At 34.9% G+C, this 22,541-nt stretch overlaps 3 protein-coding genes across 5 annotated transcripts in view; 1 reads left to right on the top strand and 2 right to left on the bottom strand.

Moving 5' to 3' along the window:
• The window catches only part of Miga (mitoguardin), a 44,264-nt gene extending 42,881 nt beyond the window's left edge, over positions 1–1,383 (bottom strand). Inside the window, exons 1-3 of one of the 3 annotated variants that reach the window (XM_043419534.1) lie at positions 886–1,383; positions 326–476; positions 104–247 (exon numbers count right to left, since the gene is read on the bottom strand). In XM_043419534.1, the coding sequence (XP_043275469.1) occupies positions 104–247; positions 326–476; positions 886–978 (388 nt within the window). In that variant the 5' untranslated portion in view covers positions 979–1,383. Of the gene's footprint in view, positions 1–103; positions 248–325; positions 477–674; positions 793–838 lie in introns of those variants that run through there. The other 2 variants (XM_043419536.1, XM_043419535.1) reach the window with 2 other exon arrangements.
• Positions 1,384–1,576: 193 nt separating this feature from the next.
• LOC122411016 (putative ATP-dependent RNA helicase TDRD12) lies at positions 1,577–12,410 on the top strand. The gene is made up of 15 exons (XM_043419529.1): positions 1,577–2,200; positions 2,373–2,578; positions 2,793–3,055; positions 3,142–3,341; positions 3,489–3,955; positions 4,104–4,256; positions 4,353–4,514; positions 4,788–5,031; positions 9,637–9,962; positions 10,071–10,196; positions 10,300–10,448; positions 10,531–10,698; positions 10,841–11,009; positions 11,163–11,342; positions 11,696–12,410. The coding sequence occupies exons 1-15, from the start codon at positions 2,197–2,199 to the stop codon at positions 11,939–11,941; spliced, it is 3,063 nt and encodes a 1,020-aa protein (XP_043275464.1). The 5' UTR covers positions 1,577–2,196; the 3' UTR covers positions 11,942–12,410.
• LOC122411018 (tripartite motif-containing protein 45) lies at positions 12,245–22,538 on the bottom strand. Its single transcript, XM_043419533.1, has 6 exons — positions 21,735–22,538; positions 18,999–19,282; positions 16,723–16,961; positions 15,827–16,254; positions 13,013–13,260; positions 12,245–12,709 (listed from the first exon to the last, which is right to left on the bottom strand). The coding sequence occupies exons 1-6, from the start codon at positions 21,998–22,000 to the stop codon at positions 12,453–12,455; spliced, it is 1,722 nt and encodes a 573-aa protein (XP_043275468.1). The 5' UTR covers positions 22,001–22,538; the 3' UTR covers positions 12,245–12,452.
• Between the last annotated feature and the right edge of the window lie 3 nt (positions 22,539–22,541).

The following is a 22,541-nucleotide window of genomic DNA, read 5'->3' as shown; positions in this document are numbered from 1 at the left end:
GATTCAATTTAGATTCTAGATTCAAAATCAATAACCTCATAGAATACCTGGGGAGCATGCAAAAAGGGAAAAAAGAAAGTAAAAAATGAATTATTTCACTTACCGAGCACACCATACTGCTGAGGAGTCAATCTGATATCTCCGTCCGGACCTCCGGGCACGGAGGAAATGAGAGAAGCTCTGTCACTCATGTGACTTCGAGTGCTCGCTTCGCTTCGCCTTGCCCATGAAACTTGAGAAACATTGTCTGCAACGAATGTCTTCATGATGAAAATTGTTGTGAAAATTTAGAGTTTGAAAAAATAACATAATGCTGAGAATTTACCAAAATTTGAAGATTTGGCATTCAGCAGTCTCTGTCTTGTATCTCGCAATTGCCTTCGCACCGAAGGATACGGAGGACGTCGTTTGCGCTTTAAAAATTGTGCTAACCCTCCCAGCAAGAGGGTTCCACTTGTCAGGCAGATTATAAGAATCTGGAGAACATACAATCATATAAGAATCACTGAAAAAAAATATATTACTATCGTCTATATTTTATATTTCGTATCAATTGTGGAGATTTTGAAACTCTTATTTTTGAATTTTCTTTTTCTGTTGTTAATGTTATCATCGACAATTGGTCAAGTGTAGCAAAAATCATGAAAAGTGTCATAAAATTATTAGATAGCTACAAGCTCAATTCGAAATGTCAGTCAATCACGTATCCATTTTCGTTCACAGAATCTCTCAGATCTCTATTTCTGTGAAATTATTATCGTCATAATGCTCGGAAGTGTTATTAGAATTGCTCTGAAAAATTACATAAGCGAGAATATAGTACGAGTACCGATCTAACCTACAAATATCGTTTCTTCGTAGAATAAATAAAATAAAGATAGTTGCCTTCTGCGACCTTGAGAGATGAATAGATGGTATTTTGATCGCACATCGCGAATACAAATTGCCGAATAATTTTTGTACATTGATGTAAAACATAATGTCGCCGGATTTATTGTTTACAATATTATTCCCGATATTCAAGAGTAAAAACAGTCATACAAAATACATTACAATAAGCAGCGAAATTATGAATAGAAAACAAAACGTGGTACATGCAGTACATGCGTTATGAGTTATAACACTTCTTAGGTCTCTCCTGCCACACTCGGAACTGTAATTATTCTAAAACAGCTGATATTCAAATTTTATCCGGCGAAAATTGCGCAGCTTGGGGACGCGCATTGCTTAATTAAGCAAGGAAGAAGGGGCGATTGACACGCGCAATCCCGCGAATAGTAAACTTAGGCTAGAGTTTTCTGGCCACAAAAAAGCTGCGTTTCGAATACTGCCGGTTTGCTGCCGGAATACCGCACTCGGTACTCTATGTATGTGGTGATGCACCACACCACCACTCACTCCATGAAACTCTCAATCCTCGTGAAAGCGGGTATTATATATATTATATATTGCCGATATATATATGTGCTCGCTCGATGCTTTTTTCATTATTTATTCTCTGTCACAACATTGTGTGGCTTTTATCATGACCATTTTGTTGCGAGTCGCGGATGTTATATTGTCATAAATATTGCTGCGCTATCATTGTTTAACCCCTGTTTTGATTATTCCGTTACCTGATTTCAACGTATGTATATATACTCTATATAGATCGGTTAATTCGAACAGGAATCCGACCGGGCACAATTCGCAATAAATGCGGCACCCAGACCGCAGCAGAGAACATATATATAGTACTTCTATATTCCCTGAGCAAATTATCGTTTTTATATTACTTATATATTTGATTTTATTCTATCAGCGTATCGGAATATATATAGGGATATCATTTTTTGTACCAAAGTCCTCCGAACTATATATGTATAAGTGACGCCAACGAAATCTGACTTCGTTGGTGCGACGCGAGGAAGGATAGAACCAATCAGCTGATCAGCCGGTAACAACAAAGAGCTCCACGCTTGTAACTTGTAAGCCGGACACGTGCCAGCATAACGTACCTGAGAACGGAAACAAAGAGAATACATAATTGTGTTGTAGTAGGAAATGAGAACTGAACATTGCCAATTCGACTGCAAAGTGCAAATAAAAAATTCTCTCCTTAGCAAGGAATCGAAATACTTATATATTCTGATGGAATAATTATATGTATAATTCTGGGGCAGCCTGCTTTAAGCACGGGCTTTAAGACACAATAAAATGGGTAAGAAAATATTCGTTGTTTTTGAAAACGAAGATCTAAGAAACTGTCGAATTATCATAGCTGAGATAACCTTTTTTTCCAATATTTTTGAAGTAATTGGGTTATGCCAAATATTTAATTGTAAAACCTTTTGAGTATATAGTTACTCGAAAATAAGAAAATCCAATTGCAGATTGTCAACAAGATTTGCAAACTAAAATACCGTCGACTGCTGTACCAATCAGAGTGACCAATGCCTTAAATCCGAGTTCTATAAAAATATACTACACGCAGGACTTTACAGAAAGATTGGACAAAATAAACAACCAGTTACGAGTACACATGAAACATAGCAGAAGAAACAAACTATCTTCAACACTGGAGCCCCAAATCGGAGATGTAAAAAATTGTTCGAAACTTGTAGTGTGAAGTTTAAATTCAAATTGACACATTCAGTTTAGAAAAATTTCCAAACACATTGAATTTCTTAATTTTTATATTGTCAATTTTGATGCGATCGATTCATTTTTGAGCTTGCAAAGTTTGAGAAAAACGAGAAAACTTAGATAACATTTTTATGCACAATTAGTAATGAGGTTATTATTCATTACAGGTAGTAATAATAGAAAATGAATTGGAAAGTGATACAGAAATACCAGTTTGGTGGGTACGCGGATTAGTCGAACACGTGATCCCAGAAACAAGGAAATATAATATTTATCTTGTTGACCTTGGACAGACCATAACAGTGGAAAGAGAAAAACTCACTATCATTCCAAAAACTTTAATATCTGAAGAGTACTTGACTTTTACAGTTGGAATTCATGCCTTATTGCCTTCATTGCCTGAAGATAATTTAACGAAAAACATAATTCGGTAGGTTTTGAATCTTTTGATAAAATCTTTGGTGAATCATTACCAATTTAGTTTATTCTGTAGAAAATCTGTTTATTCTCTTACAGTTTGGGAGAAAAATGGAGCGATTACACTTTGGACTTCATCAACGATTGTATTTCAAGTTCGAGTGATATTTACTTTGATTATTTAGCTGTGGATGAAAATGGGAAAAAATGGGGAGAGGTCTACTTTGTTATTGATGAGGATGTTTTCTGCCTCAGTGATACATTGATCTGCTCTGGACAAGCGATTTCAGTATGTCGAGGTAACTGCTTCACTATTTGAAATAAGTACTCGCGTCAGATATTCAAAGTTATATGTTGAACAGAATTAATCAAATACTTTGATTGCCAATCAGGGAGTTTTTGTTTTTCACTTTAATTAGTGTCAAATGTTCACATGATTTTCGTAGGTTTCAATGAAATGTTCAATGACAGAAGAGAAGATGCTGAAAATGCAAAAACAACCATCAACGGTGGTCTTGTTATCGACGTTGGAAATATTCTTGATAGATGTAAACACTGTCAGACTGCAAATGAAGAAATGACATGTGAAAATCTTGTAAAGTTGGAAGAGCGCAATTTTACTCGTCCGAGAAAAGATAAAAAACTGCGTTATTTCGGTGAGGATTGCGAAGAAATGTTAATCCGGTCGAAAAATTATTGCGAGCGATTGGTCTACATCGAAAACGCACAATTTCCTTCGCGGATTCACGTCGCACTCAAAAAAATGGATATTATCGCACTTCGAAGAATACAATCTTACATGTGGCCAGCAGTTGGCAAAGGACTCAACGTTGTTGCGGTTGGTCCTTCCAAATGCGGAAAAACTATTGGATATATTTTGCCAATTGTCAGCAGTATAACAGTGCGGAAAACGGTACAATTTTATTCAATAATTCATATTCAATATACTTGATGGAACATAAATTTTCAAGTTTATTGAAAAAATTTATTCCACAGAGATCGAAACTTTGAATATTCATAAAAGCACATCGTAATTCCGTTTCATTTTCTTTTTATACCAGATGACAAAAGGTCCACGTCCACTGATTCTGATTCTGTGCTCGTCAACATCAGATGTTCTCAATACGAGTGCGCTCTGCAATGACTTACTGGAAGCGTACACCGACATTCGTTGTGTAGCCGGTTGGAATGGCCGACCGGACAAATCTATCGTCGTAAATGACATTGTTTTAGCGAAATTTTTTATATTCCTTCAAATAATCACAATTTCGTTGGCGTTAAAAAAAAAACAATAACTGTTAAATATATAGGCTGAGATCTACAATGGATGTCAAATATTGATCGCCACGCCCACGTATCTCTTCCGGTTTATTAATCAAGACGATGGTCACAGGAAATTGATTAATTTTGATCATCTCGCACATCTGGTCATCGACGGTTTGGATCTTATATTGGATAAATACTACGATCCGGTAATTTTTTTCTACTAAAAAATTTCCACGTATTCTTTACTATTATTTGACGTATTCAAAATTGCTAAACTACAATTTAGTCATTTTAGTTAGAGCTTTGCGCAATGTGATTGGAAAATTTTTTTCATACATTTTAGAATTTTATGTCGAATTTGTTTTGAAAACATCGTATGAAGACAATCGTATCACTGTAGGTTTCAACTTTTTGGAATTATTCGTTTACGTATATGAACCTCAGGAAGAGAAATACTCACTTTTATTCCGATTCATCAGTTTAGACAATTGTTGGGGAAATACATGAAAATTGGCAAAAAAGAACATCTCTCATGGACCAAGGAACCAGTGCAAATAGTGGCAGTTGCTCGTCACTGGTCATCGCTCGTTAAGTCGTTTACCAACGAATGTGTGATCGAGCCTTATGTGTGCATCGGTTCCTACATAGAAGCTGCGATATTTGGTTGTGTAAAACCAAATTTGTTGATCATCCAGGAAAAAAAAAAGATCGAAAAAGTGTCAGGTAACTGAATAAGAAACATTCACAACAAGATCAAGCTGTATTCGACTTTAGATTCTTACAATCAAGAATCGCGGTAGTGACTCGAGACAAGTACATTTTAAAAGTATTCTATCTCACCAAAGACGGAAATAAGTCGCTGCCCAAATTATTATTCCGAGCACTACTTGTCCAATTAGTTTCGCATTTCTTCATGAATTTCTTCTTTTACATTTATCGAATTGCACAGTTTTGAGGGGATGTTGTTGCGAATTCACGTATTAAATTTTTTTTTTTTTTTTTTTATGATGTGATGAAAAAGTAATCATCTTTAAGTGATTTAAGTTTTCTTTTCATCATTGGGTACAACAGTGTGGCTGTTGGTTAATAAATAATATTAATAGTGCAAAATTAGTATGTTACACTACAAGGGCAGAAAGTTTGACGCGCAGTTCAGGGCTATCAAACAGAAGATCAGACAGAAGATGTTTTGATGACTGCCCCAACATTTGCTGTACGAGCAAAGCAAGTGTTGCTGGTCGGGAGCAGGCATCAAAAAACAAGATTAGCAAAGATAATTTATATGAATATTTGCATTCCTATGAACCTGAAAATAGATGCATGAATCCGGAAATATATTATGAAAATGTCATATTATTTGCAAGCACTATATTATCAAAATAGCACTATACTGTTACAAATTCGGACGAATAATGCACGTTTATTCTTCCAGATGAAATCAATGCGAAGGCAAAAAATAATGTGACCGGATTGATGAAATGAATATAGTCGTTCAGAATGATGATCTATTTTCAGGTTCATAGAAATGCAAATATTCATATAAATTACATCGGCATACAAAAAAAAGTGGTCAGTACTTTTTTGACCGGACCCATCAATTTCTCTCATCATGTATTTCGACGCGCTGAATTCGATTTTCGGCCCAGGTCAACGCTTACACCCACCAATTTTGAGTAAATTTCGAAAAACCGTTAGAAATGCCAAACAATCAGATCTTAGAGATCCTAATTTCCCCTGGTGGCACTCAGGTCGGACCGTCCCTCTGCTGTGCCACGTTGGGCTAGCTGGTACAGGGTTAAGGGGCCTCACCTGCACGGCGAGAACCGTTGATAGAGGCCCCCGAAGCCATACATTTTTTCATTGGTGTTCTTGGCTGGAATTCGAACCTGGGACCCGCAATATGCGAGCCCGAGTCCCAATCCGGACCAACCATTCTCCTTGCTTCTCATTGAATGATATTTTCTTTTTTGTGAATGCTAAAAGAGACGCAAGGTTGATGCAGGAAATCTAAGAAAATAACTTTATCGGTATTGAATCGTTCTTCTCTTATGACGAACTCTTTTTTTTCCTCAAATGTTCAATGCAACGGATTTCTCTTTCTCTTTATATCTTTCTTCAGCGTTCAGCAAAAATCGGCCATCATGTTGACGTTGCACCTCCCTTGATACCGACTCCCCATTTCGCTTATACTTTGATGGAATCGTTCTCCTTGTTCTTCACTTTAATCTCCAAGGTTTTGAGGGAAATAGTCGAGGTGAGAGTGTAGGAAGTACTGTTTAAGATTCATCAAGCAACCCAAATTTCTATAATTTTTCAACAACTCCTCTACCAATTTCTGGTAAATCTCACTTTTCTTATTTTCTAAGAAGTTTTGAGATACATTTTTAAAACTTAGCTAAGCAGCTTTTTAAATATCATTCATCGTAGCTCCAAGAAAACTTTCGTCTAAAAATAAACTACGAATTCGAAGTCTCTCGAAGACTTTCTCTTCTAGTTTGGCTTTTCGCGGGAAACTTTTATCTCGAATATTGGAAACAATTTCCATCTTTATTCAGAGCTTTAACTTACTGCTTCATAAGATCGAGCTTAATATGTCATGTTGGTAGAAGATATTTTGACGGATCAATTAATGGTACTCGTATAATGTTTTTACTGCCGGGATCGAAGTTCGTTCTATTTAGCCACTTTTTCTGTACGTAGTGGTGTTTCCTGTCTCTACTATCCCATAAAAATGAAAAGCATGGATTTTTTTGTGAAACTCGGTATTATTGTCCTAAAAGTATATTGTTGTAATTTTCAGATCACCACAAATTTGCCAGATATGTTCTGAATACTTTATTTTTTTCAATACAATCTGTAAATTTTCATGTCCCTTTCAGCTTGTTCGAGCGTGCTATTGGAATAGGTGAGATTATTCCATTCTTCTTGGTTGAAGGTTTGCGGAGAATTTCTGCAGTCATTTGGCAAAAAGATCATCGTCGTCGGAACATTTTCCTTCAAAAACCTCGTCGACTTCCATGACTTCCTCTTCATCGGAAAGCTCCACATCCATTGATTCGAGAGTTGTGATTTAATCCCCGGCCTCTTTATTTATTTTCATAACTGATGGAACGTTGGCGTATACAACTTTACCTTCAGTATTTTCGATAAAACCTGTGATGTTAGTTACAAAAAAAGCAATTCTCTGGACATGCTGCAGAATATATCATAGGTTTTGTGAGTTGCTAGTTTTCTTATTTTTTGGATTTTGCTGTGTCCGAGCATGCTTAATATTGCCAGCAGAGGCAATTAGGCAGTAACCGACTGTATCGGTGAAGGTTTTCTGCAGTTTCCCTTCACCTAATCAAGTAAAATTAATTTCAATACACGAATAACATACCTAAATCAGGTCAATAAATTTTTCTAAATACTCATAACTACGATTTTTTACAATTTTTAGAGGTTTTCCGCTATTTGCTCAACGTTTTGATAATCTGAAGCAAAGTCAATCCTGGATATCGATTTAGCGCGCTAAGTTAAATGAAAATCATGCATGACATAGGCCAGAAAATACTTTTGAATACTAGAAAATTCGATTTTTTAAATATTTTTAACGGTTTTTCGAAATTTACTCAAAATTGGTGGGTGTAGGCGTTGAACTAGGCCGAAATTCGGATTCAGCGCGTCGAAATACATAGAAATAGAGCCGGTTAAATAGGGTCCGGTCAAAAGTACTGATCACTTTTTTTTGTGTGCCGGTGTTATCCTTGTTAATCTTGTTTTTTTATTATGCCTGCCCCCGACCAGTAGCACTCGCTTCGCTCATGCAGCAAATGTCGGGGCAGGCATCAAAACATCTTCTGTCGATCGATGCATATTTCGGAAGAAACGTACTTTCGACCGGCTGTAAAGAAAAAAAATGGTATACACCACATTGGCTAACGTTATATCCATTAAGTAATATGCGTCAGCATAATCTCGCTACTGAGATCGTGAAATTTACTGTTTCAACCTGAATTATCTTCTCATTGTCAGTCGGAAAATTTGTTGGCGCAAATTGGTTCTTTCAACAAATTCAAAGAGAGAATAAGTACATGAAGAATTATTCTAATATAAGTGAAACACGATCAAAGATCAGGATGATCAAGATGATCAAAATAATCAATCCCAGAACAAAATTAAGTAATATAAATGAATTTCGAATTAAAATATATTTGGTTTGGAAAAAAATCACAAGTATTCAATTTGCTTTACAAATATGAATCAATAATGTGACAAAGTTTATGAAAAACGACTTTTCCGACGAAATTTTTCAGAATTTTGATCAAAATCACTTCCGCCCAACAAGTTTGTGCTCTTCTATTCAATCGAAAAATCTAAAATACATAATGAATTTTGTGAAAAAAATGAAAAAAAAACTACAGATGAGCATATTCATGCATTTTGAGCAGTCATCCCAATTAAATTGCTTTCTGCACAATAGTCTTCGTCGGAAATTAATTTAACATAAGATATACCAAAATTTATTTATTAAAAAAAAAACTGTTCACGTTATCATTACTAAGAAAAATCGAAACTCGTCTTTCTAAATAACTAAAATCCTGTAATAAAACATTCCTACAAAAATCTTTCAACAAATACGCTATCCGAAAAACTATATCATACCAGAAATGACAATTATGGATTAGAAGTAGTTTGATCTTTCTGTTCCCTCCAAAATCCCCTCAAATAAGCAAATCATTATGGGTAATGCCAAGTCAAATCAACCAATGGTTGAAATCAACTCCTTTCGGATTGGATAATTCTTTGTTCCGAGTTTCCTTTTATTGTAAAACAAAGTTCTGCAAAAGGGAAAAGTATTGGAAACATTTTTTTTCAAAGGGTTATGCAAAATTCCAAACCTTACAATTTTATGAGTTTTTCAAGATTGTTTTTTAAATATTTAAATTTTTAGGAGTTTAATAAATAATTTGGGGAGTTTTACCTGAAGAGTTTTGAAAATTCGTGACTATAGATTTTTACCTCCTCTTTTCGAATTTTCACTTTGCCACCTCGTATCTTTGCCGCTCGCGCCACCATTTTGAAAAAATGGCGCCCAAAAGCCATTTTCAGTTTTTCGGAAATATCTCATTTCCGACTCATTTTACGGTAAAAATAGTTATGTAATAAAATAAACTAGATACAATTTCCTACAATTTATGTGGTAACCATTTTTTTTTTTCGTAAAGTCAATAGTTTCGGCATACGAGAGCCACAAACCATGGTACTTTTACACCAACACGCGTTTTCGACTTCAGAATTGATAACCACAACGAATCCTCAATTTCTACATCATTTCATTTCCTACAGAGCTACTAAATGACGACGTCACAACGGTGAAAACGATGATAGTATGCACGAGTAGCGGCGAAGCGCATGCCCTCAATGGACACCTCTCAAAAACCAAAAAAACTCTTGTGGCGTGTGAAAAAATGATATTTTCGGAAATTAATGGAGTACGAGAAATATGGAAAGCCAGTGTCTACGGAATGTACCCGGTGCTCATTTGCACGGATGAAGTTCTCGTCGGATTAAACATCACTAATATTGATTGGCTTGTTCACTTTTCGTTAAATTTACCATCAAAAACACAATTTTACTTCCGGTTCTCGACTCTCATGGATAATTTGAAAAAGGTAATTTCTCCAGCGAAATCTAATAATCCTTTTCACTGATCAATTGATATCTCAATAATTGTTGAAATGGGCAAAGAAACGTGGAACATTTAAGAATCATTTTTTAAGGAAAGTAACAGATGCAAAGTAACAATTGTCATCGACGAAACGAACGACGTACAACTTTACGGCGTTGTGTCAGTCGCTAAAGACTGTGGCACCAAAATACCGACGAAGTTTTATAACAATGTCCTGGTAAGAAACATACTAACATTCCTCTTGCTTTCATTCTTATTCCAATGTGTGAACAAATTAAGGAACTTTCATTGTACTGCGTGATTTCTCTTAATTTCCTCAGAGGATTGTGGCGAGTCTTGATCGTGCGAAAAAATTGTATCCGATTTGTGACTCGGTCAAGGCGTTTGGTTTTTGTCCGAGAAAGCATTCCTGCCCGTTTCGACATTGCGTTATCGGTGACGTGGATAAGCCAGTAACGCCGATCAAGATGTGAGATTACGAAAGAAATTCCTGCAAATAGGAATTATAATGGATTTAATAAGAATTTGCTTTCTTTTTTCTTTCCCCGCAGCGGCGACAAAGTTAAGTTTAATGTCACGTACGTGCACAACGCGACACATTTTACAGCCAGAATTATGGAGTACAGAAATCCTGACGGAAATGTCGTGAAATACTCGGCTAAGGAGTACACCAAAATTTCGACGATGATACACACGTATTATGCCAACAAACGCAATAGGTGAGTTTATTATTCAAATTCAACAACTCAATAAACATCAAAGACGATCAATTGTTAATTGGAGCCGTACCAATTTCAAGCATCGCGTTTGACCATTATTCGTGTTTATCATGCATATGAGACAAAATTATTATCATTTTAGACGCTGTCATAGAAAAACACAAGTTGGCGATATTTGTGCTGTCGAAGAATCGTTGGACAACTTTTTAAGAGTCAAAGTACTAAACGTGGTAAGAAAAAACGTTGAAGGAGCTGCGATCGCTGTGGAATTGAAATGCATCGACACGGGTGCTATTTTGCCAGCAATAAGTGTGAGTAGTTGTATCACTAGTTGTCGGTGAACGAAATCATAATAATAAGAAAATAAGTAATAAAAAGTTAGAGCCTAAAGCTTTGAAAGTTTAAAATCGATTCGCACGGTATACTGCGCGAATTGATGAAATAATAAATATACAATTTCGTAGGTTACGCGGCTAATGGAAATACCCAATGATCTCGCGAACCACGACACCCACATAGTTGAAGTATTTCTGACAGGTCTTGTCCCATATGATGATGAATACGAATGGAACGTTCGGGCAATTGACGACGCCCTAAATTGGTTTCCCACCAAAAATATGCCCAATTCGTTCGTACTTGGCACGGTTCGTACATCAAATTTTTAATCCGTTAAATAATAATTATTTGAAATAATTCCAATTACGTAGTTATTAGTATCACAAAATTATCAAAAGTATTTGAAGGAAGAAAAGGATGGGGAAAGTATTCGATCGAGATCTCGGAACAAAATTTTTCAAAATTGTTCATCATACAGCTTTGTTCTTCACGGCGCGTCCGGTTTTCCAAGCGTTTAAAATCATTACCTCGCGGAAATAGTTTTAATAAATAATAATAAAATCGTTATTGTGAATGTATACGTGTTCACGTATAAACGTGAAAGTATTGAAAAATGAAAGATCTTGCAATTGTAAATGGAACTTTAAAAATTTTTATGTAGGTGCGGCTGCACATTGCCGATACATTATGGGTCGATCCTTTGGAGATTCACACGCCAATAATTGGGTATGCTGACTTGATAAATTCGTCATTGAAATCTCACATGCTGCAACAGAAGCACGGAGTACCAGCAAAAGATCATTTGACCAAGTTGTACGAGCTTTGTGAGATAGGAAATTTGAAAATTGACGATATGGATAAAAAGTCATCGAGGATCGAAGATGTCAGCGAAAACGAGGATAATTAGGCATAAGAAACTGTAAATTTGTAGTCGAAATGCGCCTCGTTGGTATAATCCAGAATTTCGATATATTTCTTTAAAAAAAGTGTTTTTTCTTGTTGTTCCTGAACGACGTGATATTTTTCCGCTGATTCGATTTTAGGATTGTAAAAATAATAGCAGAATGATAAACCAATTTTGGAAAAAAGATAGAAATTTCGGTTAATTTAAATGATTCAGAGTTTCGTGCATAAGGAACGCCGTTCAGTATTAAATTCTCTATTTTTTTTTTTTTTCGTTCGGTTTCTAGGCGTGAGGTATAAATGAGAGTTAAATAAAATAATGTTTATTTTTAATCGATTTCGACAAGGACTGTTATGCCGCCTTGGCATACTTTTTGTGTTTATGAACTATTTGCTGTATATTTACAATCGACTGTTACAAAGTTCCCATTCATTTTACGATATCACAATAATAAAGAGTCTTTGTCGGATAATTATGTTGTTTGATTGCTCTTTAGCTCAAACACGAACCATTGTCAAAGTGTTACTTGATAACGTAATTTTGGCAGAATCGAACAACCGTCGTAACGATTGGTCGATCCGCAACAGGACCAATGATTAACGCGAGGATGTCCCGGATGTCCGTGACCACAGCCTTTGTAACCACCGGGCATTGTTCCACGACACGCGCAAGTTGCTTCTTTTTTACCACCACTTGAACAAAATGTGCAACAATGGAACAAGCCCGTGTGCTTCGGTCGAGATTGAAATCTTTCGGAATCCTCTTGAATTTCTGAGAATAAGGGAAAAATAAATTAGTTTAAGAAATTCATCATATTCAAAAATTTTTACTTTCAACTGCCAAAACGATATGTCATTTCAACTCTAGGTTTAAAGAACATTCTATATATGCAGACTTGATGCGAAATTTCTACGACAATTACAAAGAATGTATACAATTATTAGTATTTGAAAAATATTGTGTCATTTATTTAAATTGGTTGAAACGTTTAACGTTTGGTTATTACGATACAAAATTGTGGAGACAAAAGTGGTTTTATCAATATAGGAGCAAAAGAAAAATATTAATGATTACCATTCGTGACATTTGATCCCAACATGTGTAATCGTTTCAGTATAAGTCTACTGAGACTCAAAATTTCAACATCCGAACCTTCGGACAAAAGTTCTTCGGTCAGTGAAATTGCGTCCAGTAGATATCGAGCTCTCTGCAATCTTGCGAATTCGTGAATTCTTTCTTGTGCCTCACGAGCATATGACGTTAGATTCCTTCTTGAACGAAGGCTCGAGTATGAAGTGAGGTTAGAAAATTCGTCTGAATACCTGACAAACGAAATCAATATTAAATTAAATAAATTATGATGTCAATGATTTTTTATATGCAATAATGCTAATTACTAGGATGAAGTAAATAATAGAGTTAATTATTATTTATAAAAAAGGCTTCGAGAGGCAGTCTTGTCTCAAAATTCTGACATCTAACTCGTACAGAAAATACTCAAAAAAATAAAAATAAAAAAAAACAGTCTAAAACAAATTTCTTTTCCGATCTAGCCAGGAGGGCCGGGGTAGTTTGAGTTCGTTCTGTCTCAAGATTTTTGGGTAGAATCCTTTCCTTCACATTAGAAGGGCCGGAACAGTCCTAATGTGACTGAATCCTCATTATTATTTTTTTCTATTTAATTGTTTTTTGAGTGATTTAAAATTTGAAGAGATTATTTCATTTAAACTCAAGATTGATTTTTATTTTCTCGAGATAATACATAATATGCTTCATTTTTGTAAAAATTGCTTAGAATCTGAAAAATTATTTTTTTTTTCGCAAAATTCATTACAAAATTGTATCAAATCTAATTTTCTTTTGTTTGTTAAAAACTTCTGTGAGACTTTGAAAAAGTAAAAATGAACCGTAAAATTTATTATTTTTGTATCGGCTCATGAAAAGAAAACTGATCTTTTTTGTTTTTAAAAACCATCACGAAATTACTAAACACGAAAACATTGGAAAATTCTGAAATTCCATCAAACGATACATAATGTGAAACTGAATTTTCTTTATTCTTGTATATTGAATCTCAAATACAATATTATCTATTGTATAATAAATAGGTTCATAATTTTTTTTCTGTGTCCAAAATTGTCATGTTGTGCATTAATGGGTTAGAATAAGATACTTGTTCGATTCATAAAGAATTTATGCGATCTCATATGTATCGAAATTGTTTGACAAATACACTACTGGAGACAATTAAAGGAACAAGAAATTTCCGTCAATTTTTTCCCAATATTTGAAAGGCTGTATCTCAGTCAAAAATAGTCATATCACGATAAATAAAGAAGCATTTTTAAGCTTTGTTCTTCGAATTTGAAAATATCCAGCCATTTTTTACTCACAAATTGCGGATACTGAGGAATTTTATGAAATATCTCGAGAGGAAAAATCTGCAAGTTTTTTATTTTTTTCCCGAGTGTGCACAGTCTTGAAAAAATTTTTGCAACCCAAATCAATATAAGCATCGGGTAGCTTGTTCATTGACCTTCAATTTTATTTTTTAGAAGTCTCCGTACGATTTTTTATTCCGGAGATATTGATGGTTGAATAAAAAACGACATTTTCGTATTAAATCATTGATATCTCAGCGAAAAATCATCGCACAGTAATTCCAAGGACGGTTTTGGAATCGTAAATGAACGCACTATAAAATGCTTACCCTATTCACGAAGAAATTTCTATTGTTCTATTGTCAATATTCATTTGAAAATAAAGTAAAAAATGGCTTTTTACAGCTGTTCAGAAAATCGACTGCAAATTTACGAATATCAATGAAATGACTCATGTGAAGCATCATTTTTACAGCTCGGTGTATCCACAATAACTCTACCAATTTGCAAATTGATTGGGCGAACCGTTTTTTTGCCCCGAGAGATCAAAGTTTTGCAAAAAATTGAAGGAACACGATTACTGGGCCTCAAATGACACAAGCATTATTAAAATGAAAAAGACGACTTTTCGTTGACTTTTCCTACAACTTCACATCAAATATCGTCGAAATTTAAGAAACGAAGAAAGAAAAAAAACCAAAATTTCTGAAAAATTTCGATTTTTTTTTCAAGTTTCCGTATATTTGAAAATGCACGTTTGGCCCGCGTCCTCTTGCCCCACGTTCTTCTAAGCGTACCGTGAAGTTATCGTGCAAGCGATATAAAATTGTATAAATATCACGTATGTTGGAAATATCCATATTTTCAGCGATAATAACTATTTCATGGCTCTTAAGCTAATAGGTTAATTTATTGTTTGAAAAAAAAATGTAATTTTCAATGAAAAAAATTTATTTCAATTTTGAGATTTTGAAGCATGTTCTCACTCGAATGACGAAATTTCGCAGATTTCCAATAGAATAAAATGGTCTTAATTTTCGGGGGAGGAGCATCCAATGGAAAAGGGTTAAGAATCAGATTCCTAGCATTCGTTTTGGAACAGTTATACAATGCGATCGTAAGGAATTAAACAAATAAGTTAGACATCGTCATAACTTGAAGAACAGAGATGTAGTTTTGAGATCGTGAAGATAAATCAATTACTACTGCACTAGTTGCAAGTAACTTGAGACCTCATTTTTCTAATCATATGTGTTATATCATAAAAACCAACGGCAATGTTCGAAAAACGTTGCAAGAAAAAAATGAGCTTTCGACTAAATTGATTTTTTTTTCTAGAAGTTTGGCTGCAGTGGGAATTACGTCGATTGCCAATTTCAATAATTGCGAGCACAATGTTCTCTGGGCCATACAGATCCACAGTAATAATATAAATATATGTAGAGTGTTGCAAAAATGGAGCAAGAATGGACCATTTTTAATTCAGAAAATGCTTACTTTTCCGTACCTGTTGTTCCTCGCGAAGTAGGTACTTGTTGATGTCTCCGACCATTCGTCGGCGGAAAACGAACTATTGTTGTATTCTATGAGTAAAGAATTCAAAAGATTTCTTCCGCGTTGAAGAGCGGCAAGAAGAGCAGTCGTCGCTCGCCTCCCTGCACTCGTTGCTCCCTCGCTTGCGTGGCCTCTGTGAGAACCACGCCACATGCACTCTCTGCAGGTCACTTGGCGACAAGCGATGCAGTGAAATCGCAACGAGTGCGACGGATGCTCCAGACATAGCGCAGTTCGTCGAAAACGTTTTGCCTCCCAGAGCGGGCGAACCTCGTGACGTGATATTGTACCAACCACCGGACCCTCGTTCTGACTTATCTCGTGCTTGTCACCGCAGGATGTGCAAAAATTTCTCAGGCAGGTTGGACAATGGACCGAAGCCTGAAAGCCATTTTTTTATGTAAGGAAATTTTTTCAGGGCCTACGTCGTTTCCGTTATCAGTTTGGTAAATTTTTAAAAATTTTCGGGTTCGCGGCATTTTACGGTACGTCGATACAACTCCGTTGTACAGAGCACATTAAAGTCTTTTAATGTGGAATGAAAACACAATTATAGAGCAGATAGCTACAGGGTGTAGGTTCAAGGTTTTGGTACAGTGATCGGATTTTTTTACATAAAAAAAAAAGTTGATTATTCCGGTTTTTCGTCGTGCACTTTTTCTCACGATGATATCAGTACGCACGCATTTCAATGGTGTAGGTTTTTAATTTTGCGAAAAAAATCTCAATTTTCGTCTTCATTATGCATATAAAAAAAGTAATTATAGGAGATGTTTCTTTGACTTTTTTTTATTTCGAAAAAAAAATTTGATTCCTGATAATATGACTAGATCGGACAAAAAACGGTACCTGTACTTCCTCAGGGCAAACGTCACAGCACAAAACTCGATGAGACAATCGACGTCGAACAGCGTTCATGACAAGACGATGTTGGAGAGGATAATGAGGCGGTGGCGGAGAATCACCAGGACTCGGAAGTGGACAATCACAAATGGGGCATCCTTCGACATACCGGTAGGAAGGTAGTTCATCCCGTTGAGAGGATTGCCATCTCGGATTGACGTTGTTGCTGCACTTGGACGAGTAAACTGGCAAGATGGTAAATAAACCGATAGAATACATGAAACTAAATATTAACGGTTCAAGAAGATCGGTAATCTATTAACAAAGTTTTGACCTTGTTTTGTACAGCAATTTCGTCGTAAACCCAAACAAACCCAAACAAATGATTTTAAGAAGATAAAGGGGTATTGGAAATGTGTTTTATTCCCTCTTTGAATTTGTGTTATTCCACGAGCTTTGGTACAAGAAAATGTATGTTCATTGATATACACAAGCTTCCCATATATATGTGTTCTACTCGCTGTTCAAACATCCTGTTTTAAACACACTGAGGCCAGCTGCTTTTTCACACACCGCCGTTTCTGATCCCCAGCAAAATATATATCGTTAACAGTAAAATATACACAACGCCATGATTTAGTCACGCCTTTCCCTATACCTCGTAAACAAAATGTTTCATTATTGATAATTAGGAGTTTGGCGTCATCTGTTCTTGACGTATATTATTGTTACTGAATAGTGAATTTGTAAAAGTGCAAAAAAATTACGCCAAGTATTAAAAATATAATGATATTATTTTATTAAAGCCAAGTACAAGGGATGTGTTTGCTTTATGAAGTTAACTTTTAAATGAAATGAAATCAAATGAATAATAACAACAAATGTTGTTTTCAATATAAGTTTGGCATTTAGACTATGGCATTTGATAATTCCTGAAAATAAATTATCTTATTAATTGAGATGTTCTGAGATAGTCGAATGAGAAAAAGGAGAGTAAATTTTATGATCAGGATTCATATTCATTTTTATTTAAATTGAGAGAACCAAGTTGAGAGATGGCGAGATGTGCAAGACGGGACTCACAAGGTGCGATAGAGTTTTGAGATCGAGATAGATACTACTGTGTGAGCTGAGAGTCATTTAGGTCTTGCACATTACATTCGAAACAATTAAGTTAAATTTGAACTTAATGATTTTACCTTGATTATAAGACAAATATTAAATTCCATTATGTTTATAACATATTTTAGTTGTTTGTGAGGTTACATTTTTTTTATTATCACCTTCATTCTTTGTACAATCATTCAACTTTGAAAATTATAATAAAATTTTTATTTTTGTATATAAATGACTTGCCTACCATCAATCAATATTAACCATAGGAATCGAATCTCGAAGAAGTAGTACTTAACAATTAAATGGTTTTTTATCTATCTTATTAATTATATTTAATATATTTTATTTCATACTTTTTAAAGTTTACTTCTATATATTTTCTTAAGAAAAAGAGTTTGAAGATAAATCATTTTCTGAAAACGCAGGTTGTTTTTACAATGTTGTTTTTTTCAACATTCATTTTTTTTCTCCACTTCATTTTATTTTCAATACGCTGTACGATTTTTCAGTCACGAGTTTTTTAAATGTTTTTTAACATTTTGTTTAATTTTTTAAACATTTCGTCTTTTTAAAACATTTTATTTCATACTTTTCAAAGTCCCCATTATATCTTATTCAATGTTTTTTTTCTCGACTTCATTTTATTTTCAATACGCTATACGATTTTTCAGTCGGGAGTTTTTATACTTGGCGTCAAGACGCTGCCGCGTTTCTAGATCCATTTTTTAGTCTCATTTTGATCATTTGAGGAAAAAATGATAAAATTTAAACTATAACTCCAAACTAATCTAAAGTCGGAAGAAATAACTGTAACAAATTATTTGTATATGGATATTGCTTCCCGAATATTGAAAGCTCATTAGGAATAATAGTTTCTTCTGATCGATATATATATTTATAGGATTGACTCTACAAATATTAAAACTTCAAATGATGTCAACACTGGTCACTGGTAAAAATTCCTGTTATTTGTTGCCGAATAGAACTTGAAAAGAATTCTAAATGAACCTTTCAAATTTCAGGCAAATGTCATTCCAATTCGTTCTGTGATTCTCGAGTTTTTACACACGAAACCAAAACATTTGTGATCTTTTGATCAATAACTGTACAAAATAAGTATGAAAAATTAACTACAAAAAATGTAGATGATAGAAACAGTAAAATACCTCGATCGAGAAGTTCATCGACGCAAGGTGTGCAAATTGGATGCAAACATTCAAGTATTCTCGGTTCGTTCATGCGTCCGCCACATCGTGGACACCAGAAATCATCTTCCTCAAGAATTTCGGATTCCGAGGTTGGAATAGCGGAATCACGTATTGGATCGACGACACTACGTGTTTCAGTGTCGCAGAATGATGATTCGTACGAAGCTGGACGATAGGTCGAGTTTCCTTGACTTTCGGATATCATTTCTTCCGGCTTATTATTTCTCGCTTGGCTCGTGTTGCTGTTGGCGCGACAAGTCATTTTTTATTATGCAATAAAACGAAAAGAAAAACTAAAATAACAAAAGTAATAAAGTGAAGTTACATGACACAAGTTCCGTGGACAGAGAACACAAATGTTACGTCTATATTTAGAAATTTTCTCTTCCACTCCTTTCTCTCCCTCTCTTTTTCTTTCTGTTTCCAACCTTGTGAGAATATAACGAAACCGAATTACTTTTCGGATAAATTACGTACTCGGCCACTCTGCAATGAATTAGAGCACTTGATTTTCAATGAATTTAACTGGTTTTGTCGTGTGTAAAGAACGTTCTGTTTACTTGAGATGTCAACGATATTTGATTAAAATTACGTCACTTTTTCGTGTATTTTTTTTCGATACCACGGACTTTCCAAACCGATGAAGTTTTATTTTCGGGAGATATAGATTTCACTGTTTTATTTTCATCATTAAATCAATTCTCTGTATTTAAATTTCTAACAGTTTCGACACACGAAAGTTTTTCTCTTGGACTCTTTTCTTCTTTTTTTTCAGTTTTTCCTTTACCATAAATCACCATAAATCCAGTGATACTGGAAAACTGATGCAAGTATGCAGAATTCGATTAGACATTCCGGCTAGTCCTACTGACCAGTTTAAATTTTCGAATTATTATTCCAGTTTCGCGATCCCATTCTCATTATAAGACCATTCCAGATTTCAACATATTTCAGGTGACACTATTTATCAATTATCTCAGAAGTTGAATTTGATATTCTGAGAGTGAATTCTAACCAGAGATGCTTCAAACGATTCAATTTTACGATGAAATACAAATTCAACGTGTTCCAGACCCAAAGCTCCATTTACGCAGGAACATAGCTTCAAATAAAGTATTTATATACAGGGTGGTCCACGCAATGTGTACACTTTTATCACGACCAAAATATGCGTTGCACGAAAAAATCTTCTGAACAAAAATTACATGGGTTAAAAAGCCACACCATGTAGTACAAGCGATTTCTTTGTAGGTGGAAACACTCCGAAGCTGTGGAGGTCAATTTCGTTTTTCCAAATGGAATGGAATTTTAAACTACTAAAGTGAAATTACTCGTTAACTATTAACTTGAGGGCTAATAAAGTCTATATTTTATTTACTCAGAATTTGATACTCTAGAATATTACACTATAAAAAATACAGCATTGCATTTGAAAAAATGAAGTTGACCTTCAAATCTTCGAAGCGCCTCCACCTCCAAAAAAATCGCATGCACTACATAGTATAGCTTTTTAAACCATGTAACTTTTGTTTAGAACATTTTTTCGTGCAACGTATATTTTGGTCGTAAAAGAAGTACACGCGTTGCGTGGACCACCCTGTAGGGGAGACCGGGGCAAAACGGGATGCCTAAGGAAATATTGAACTTTTCAGAAGTTTGGGAAGCTCTGTCTATTTTTTACTCCCAAAAACTAAGAAATGTACTGGAATTCTTTACAATTAAAAAGAAAAAAATTTTAAAAATCCAAGGCAAAACGGAGTAGCCCTCAAAAACTCATGAAATTTTTTTTTACTATGATTTTAATACTTTTTGTATGTCTGTGCAAAAACGTTTTCACTTTGGAAGTGATGTAAAAAAAAAGAATTTGAAAAAATAAACGAATTTTTTGAAAAATAAAAAAAAAACAAGATATTTTGGAAAAAATATGTTTCATGTTCTTCTCGGACAAGTATAAAAATTGAAAAAAAAAAGACAAAAAAATTTCTCTCATTTTTCGGGTATCCCGTTTTGCCCCGGTCTCCCCTATATATATATATATATATATATACATATATACATATATATATTTAACGTTAACGGCGTATATACGAGGAATAATGAAGGCGTGTGTATGACACTGACAAGGATTCATTTGTACGTGGAATTTTCCCAAAAGAGCCTTGTCTAGTTATTTTGCGAGGGTGTGAAACAGAAAGGGAGAGAGTAGAGCAAGGAGGGTTGAGAAATCTTTCTGCTAGCAGTCCAACATCTAATCTCCAACATATATTCTCAAGCACACATTACGTTTCAGGAATAGAATCGCCTCTCTCGTTATATATTCCCGTCGAGCGAACATCGTCTTACGTCGTCTGAGAGCTCACGCCCTTTACGAGAAAAACTATAGCACGTACGAGGAAAATCACGACTTCGAAAAAGACATAAATTAACACTAGACGTTGCATTCTACTTCATATTGCCTTCAAATGTGGACCTATGATCGTAACTTTGAGAAGTTATCGTCACTAAGATCTTATAGGGCATATTTTACAGAGTAACTATTATTATTATTGGTACCATTTTCATGTATACTTTGTTTCCATTTTAGTGTCATTACTTAAATTAATTTCTTGTGCTTTTCAAATTTTAAATGCCCCTCAAATAAATTCCAGTGTCGTTAAAGCAAAAATTGTGTTATTTTAGGACCTGTTTTATTACCTGTCAGAATCACTATTAATCGAAATGATGTTAATTGTTCCTCGGCTGATTGTCGGAATTCTTCGTCGATTCTTTCTTTTCCAACTTCCAAATATGAAGGTCTCTTTTGCTCCATTGTCGTAGGGTCGATTATTCATTTCAAATTGTTCGGTCTCCATCGACGGCCGTACTGCTCCGCCGCCGCAACATTTAGCCAACGACTCAATTCTGCCTGAATTTATTTTCAGAAGGTCGATCAGTTCGTCAGTCCGTTCTTCTGGATACATGTATGTACACTATCGCCGCGTTCCACTTTTCCCGTAATTTTATCAATGAAATCATTCGTTCGAATAACTGTTGCGAAAGATGGCTATAACAATATCGTTTATTCCATTGTTCTATCCCGAAAATTTGTGTGATTCATTGTTCACTTTTCTTTGCTTAAATAGAAAATTTATTTTCTTTTACACTAATTCCAGGATGACACTCGGTTTCCAAAAATATCGCAATTAGATGTTTTCCTGATTTGATATGTTTTTAGTGAAATTGATGTGAAATTACGACAGAAATAATATTCATGACGATCGATAAAGTTTTTTAAACTTAGACGATTTCAGAGCTTTTCAGAAATATACAAGATTAAGTACGAGCATGCTGCTCCGCTCTTGTCAGACTATTCTCTGCCGGCCTTGCACGATCTCGAGAACTCAACACACACCGCCGAAATACCTCATTCTGCTGCCTCTCGGACCGCCCACGCACACTTGATAATGCGCGTTGGTCGGGCCAAATTTAGAATAAAACTATCAAACATTGTGTTCGTAGAGA

This window comes from Venturia canescens, chromosome 5 (genome assembly GCF_019457755.1).
Source record: "Venturia canescens isolate UGA chromosome 5, ASM1945775v1, whole genome shotgun sequence".
NCBI classification, from domain to species: domain Eukaryota; kingdom Metazoa; phylum Arthropoda; class Insecta; order Hymenoptera; family Ichneumonidae; genus Venturia; species Venturia canescens.
This window is presented reverse-complemented; position numbering and strand designations above follow the sequence as displayed.

Bases quoted from the DNA above. Each gene is read 5' to 3' on its own strand.
- LOC122411018 (XM_043419533.1), bottom strand. From the start codon at position 22,000: ATGTATCCAGAAGAACGGACTGACGAACTGATCGACCTTCTGAAAATA. The intron at 16,255-16,722 runs GTACCGTTTTTT...AATGGCTTTCAG, and splicing joins TTTGCCCTGAGGAAGTACAG to GCTTCGGTCCATTGTCCAAC. The intron at 13,261-15,826 runs GTACGGAAAAGT...TTCGTTTGTCAG, and splicing joins TACTTCGCGAGGAACAACAG to GTATTCAGACGAATTTTCTA.
- LOC122411016 (XM_043419529.1), top strand. The intron at 2,579-2,792 runs GTAAAAAATTGT...TATTCATTACAG, and splicing joins TGGAGCCCCAAATCGGAGAT to GTAGTAATAATAGAAAATGA. The intron at 10,699-10,840 runs GTGAGTTTATTA...TTATCATTTTAG, and splicing joins TATGCCAACAAACGCAATAG to ACGCTGTCATAGAAAAACAC.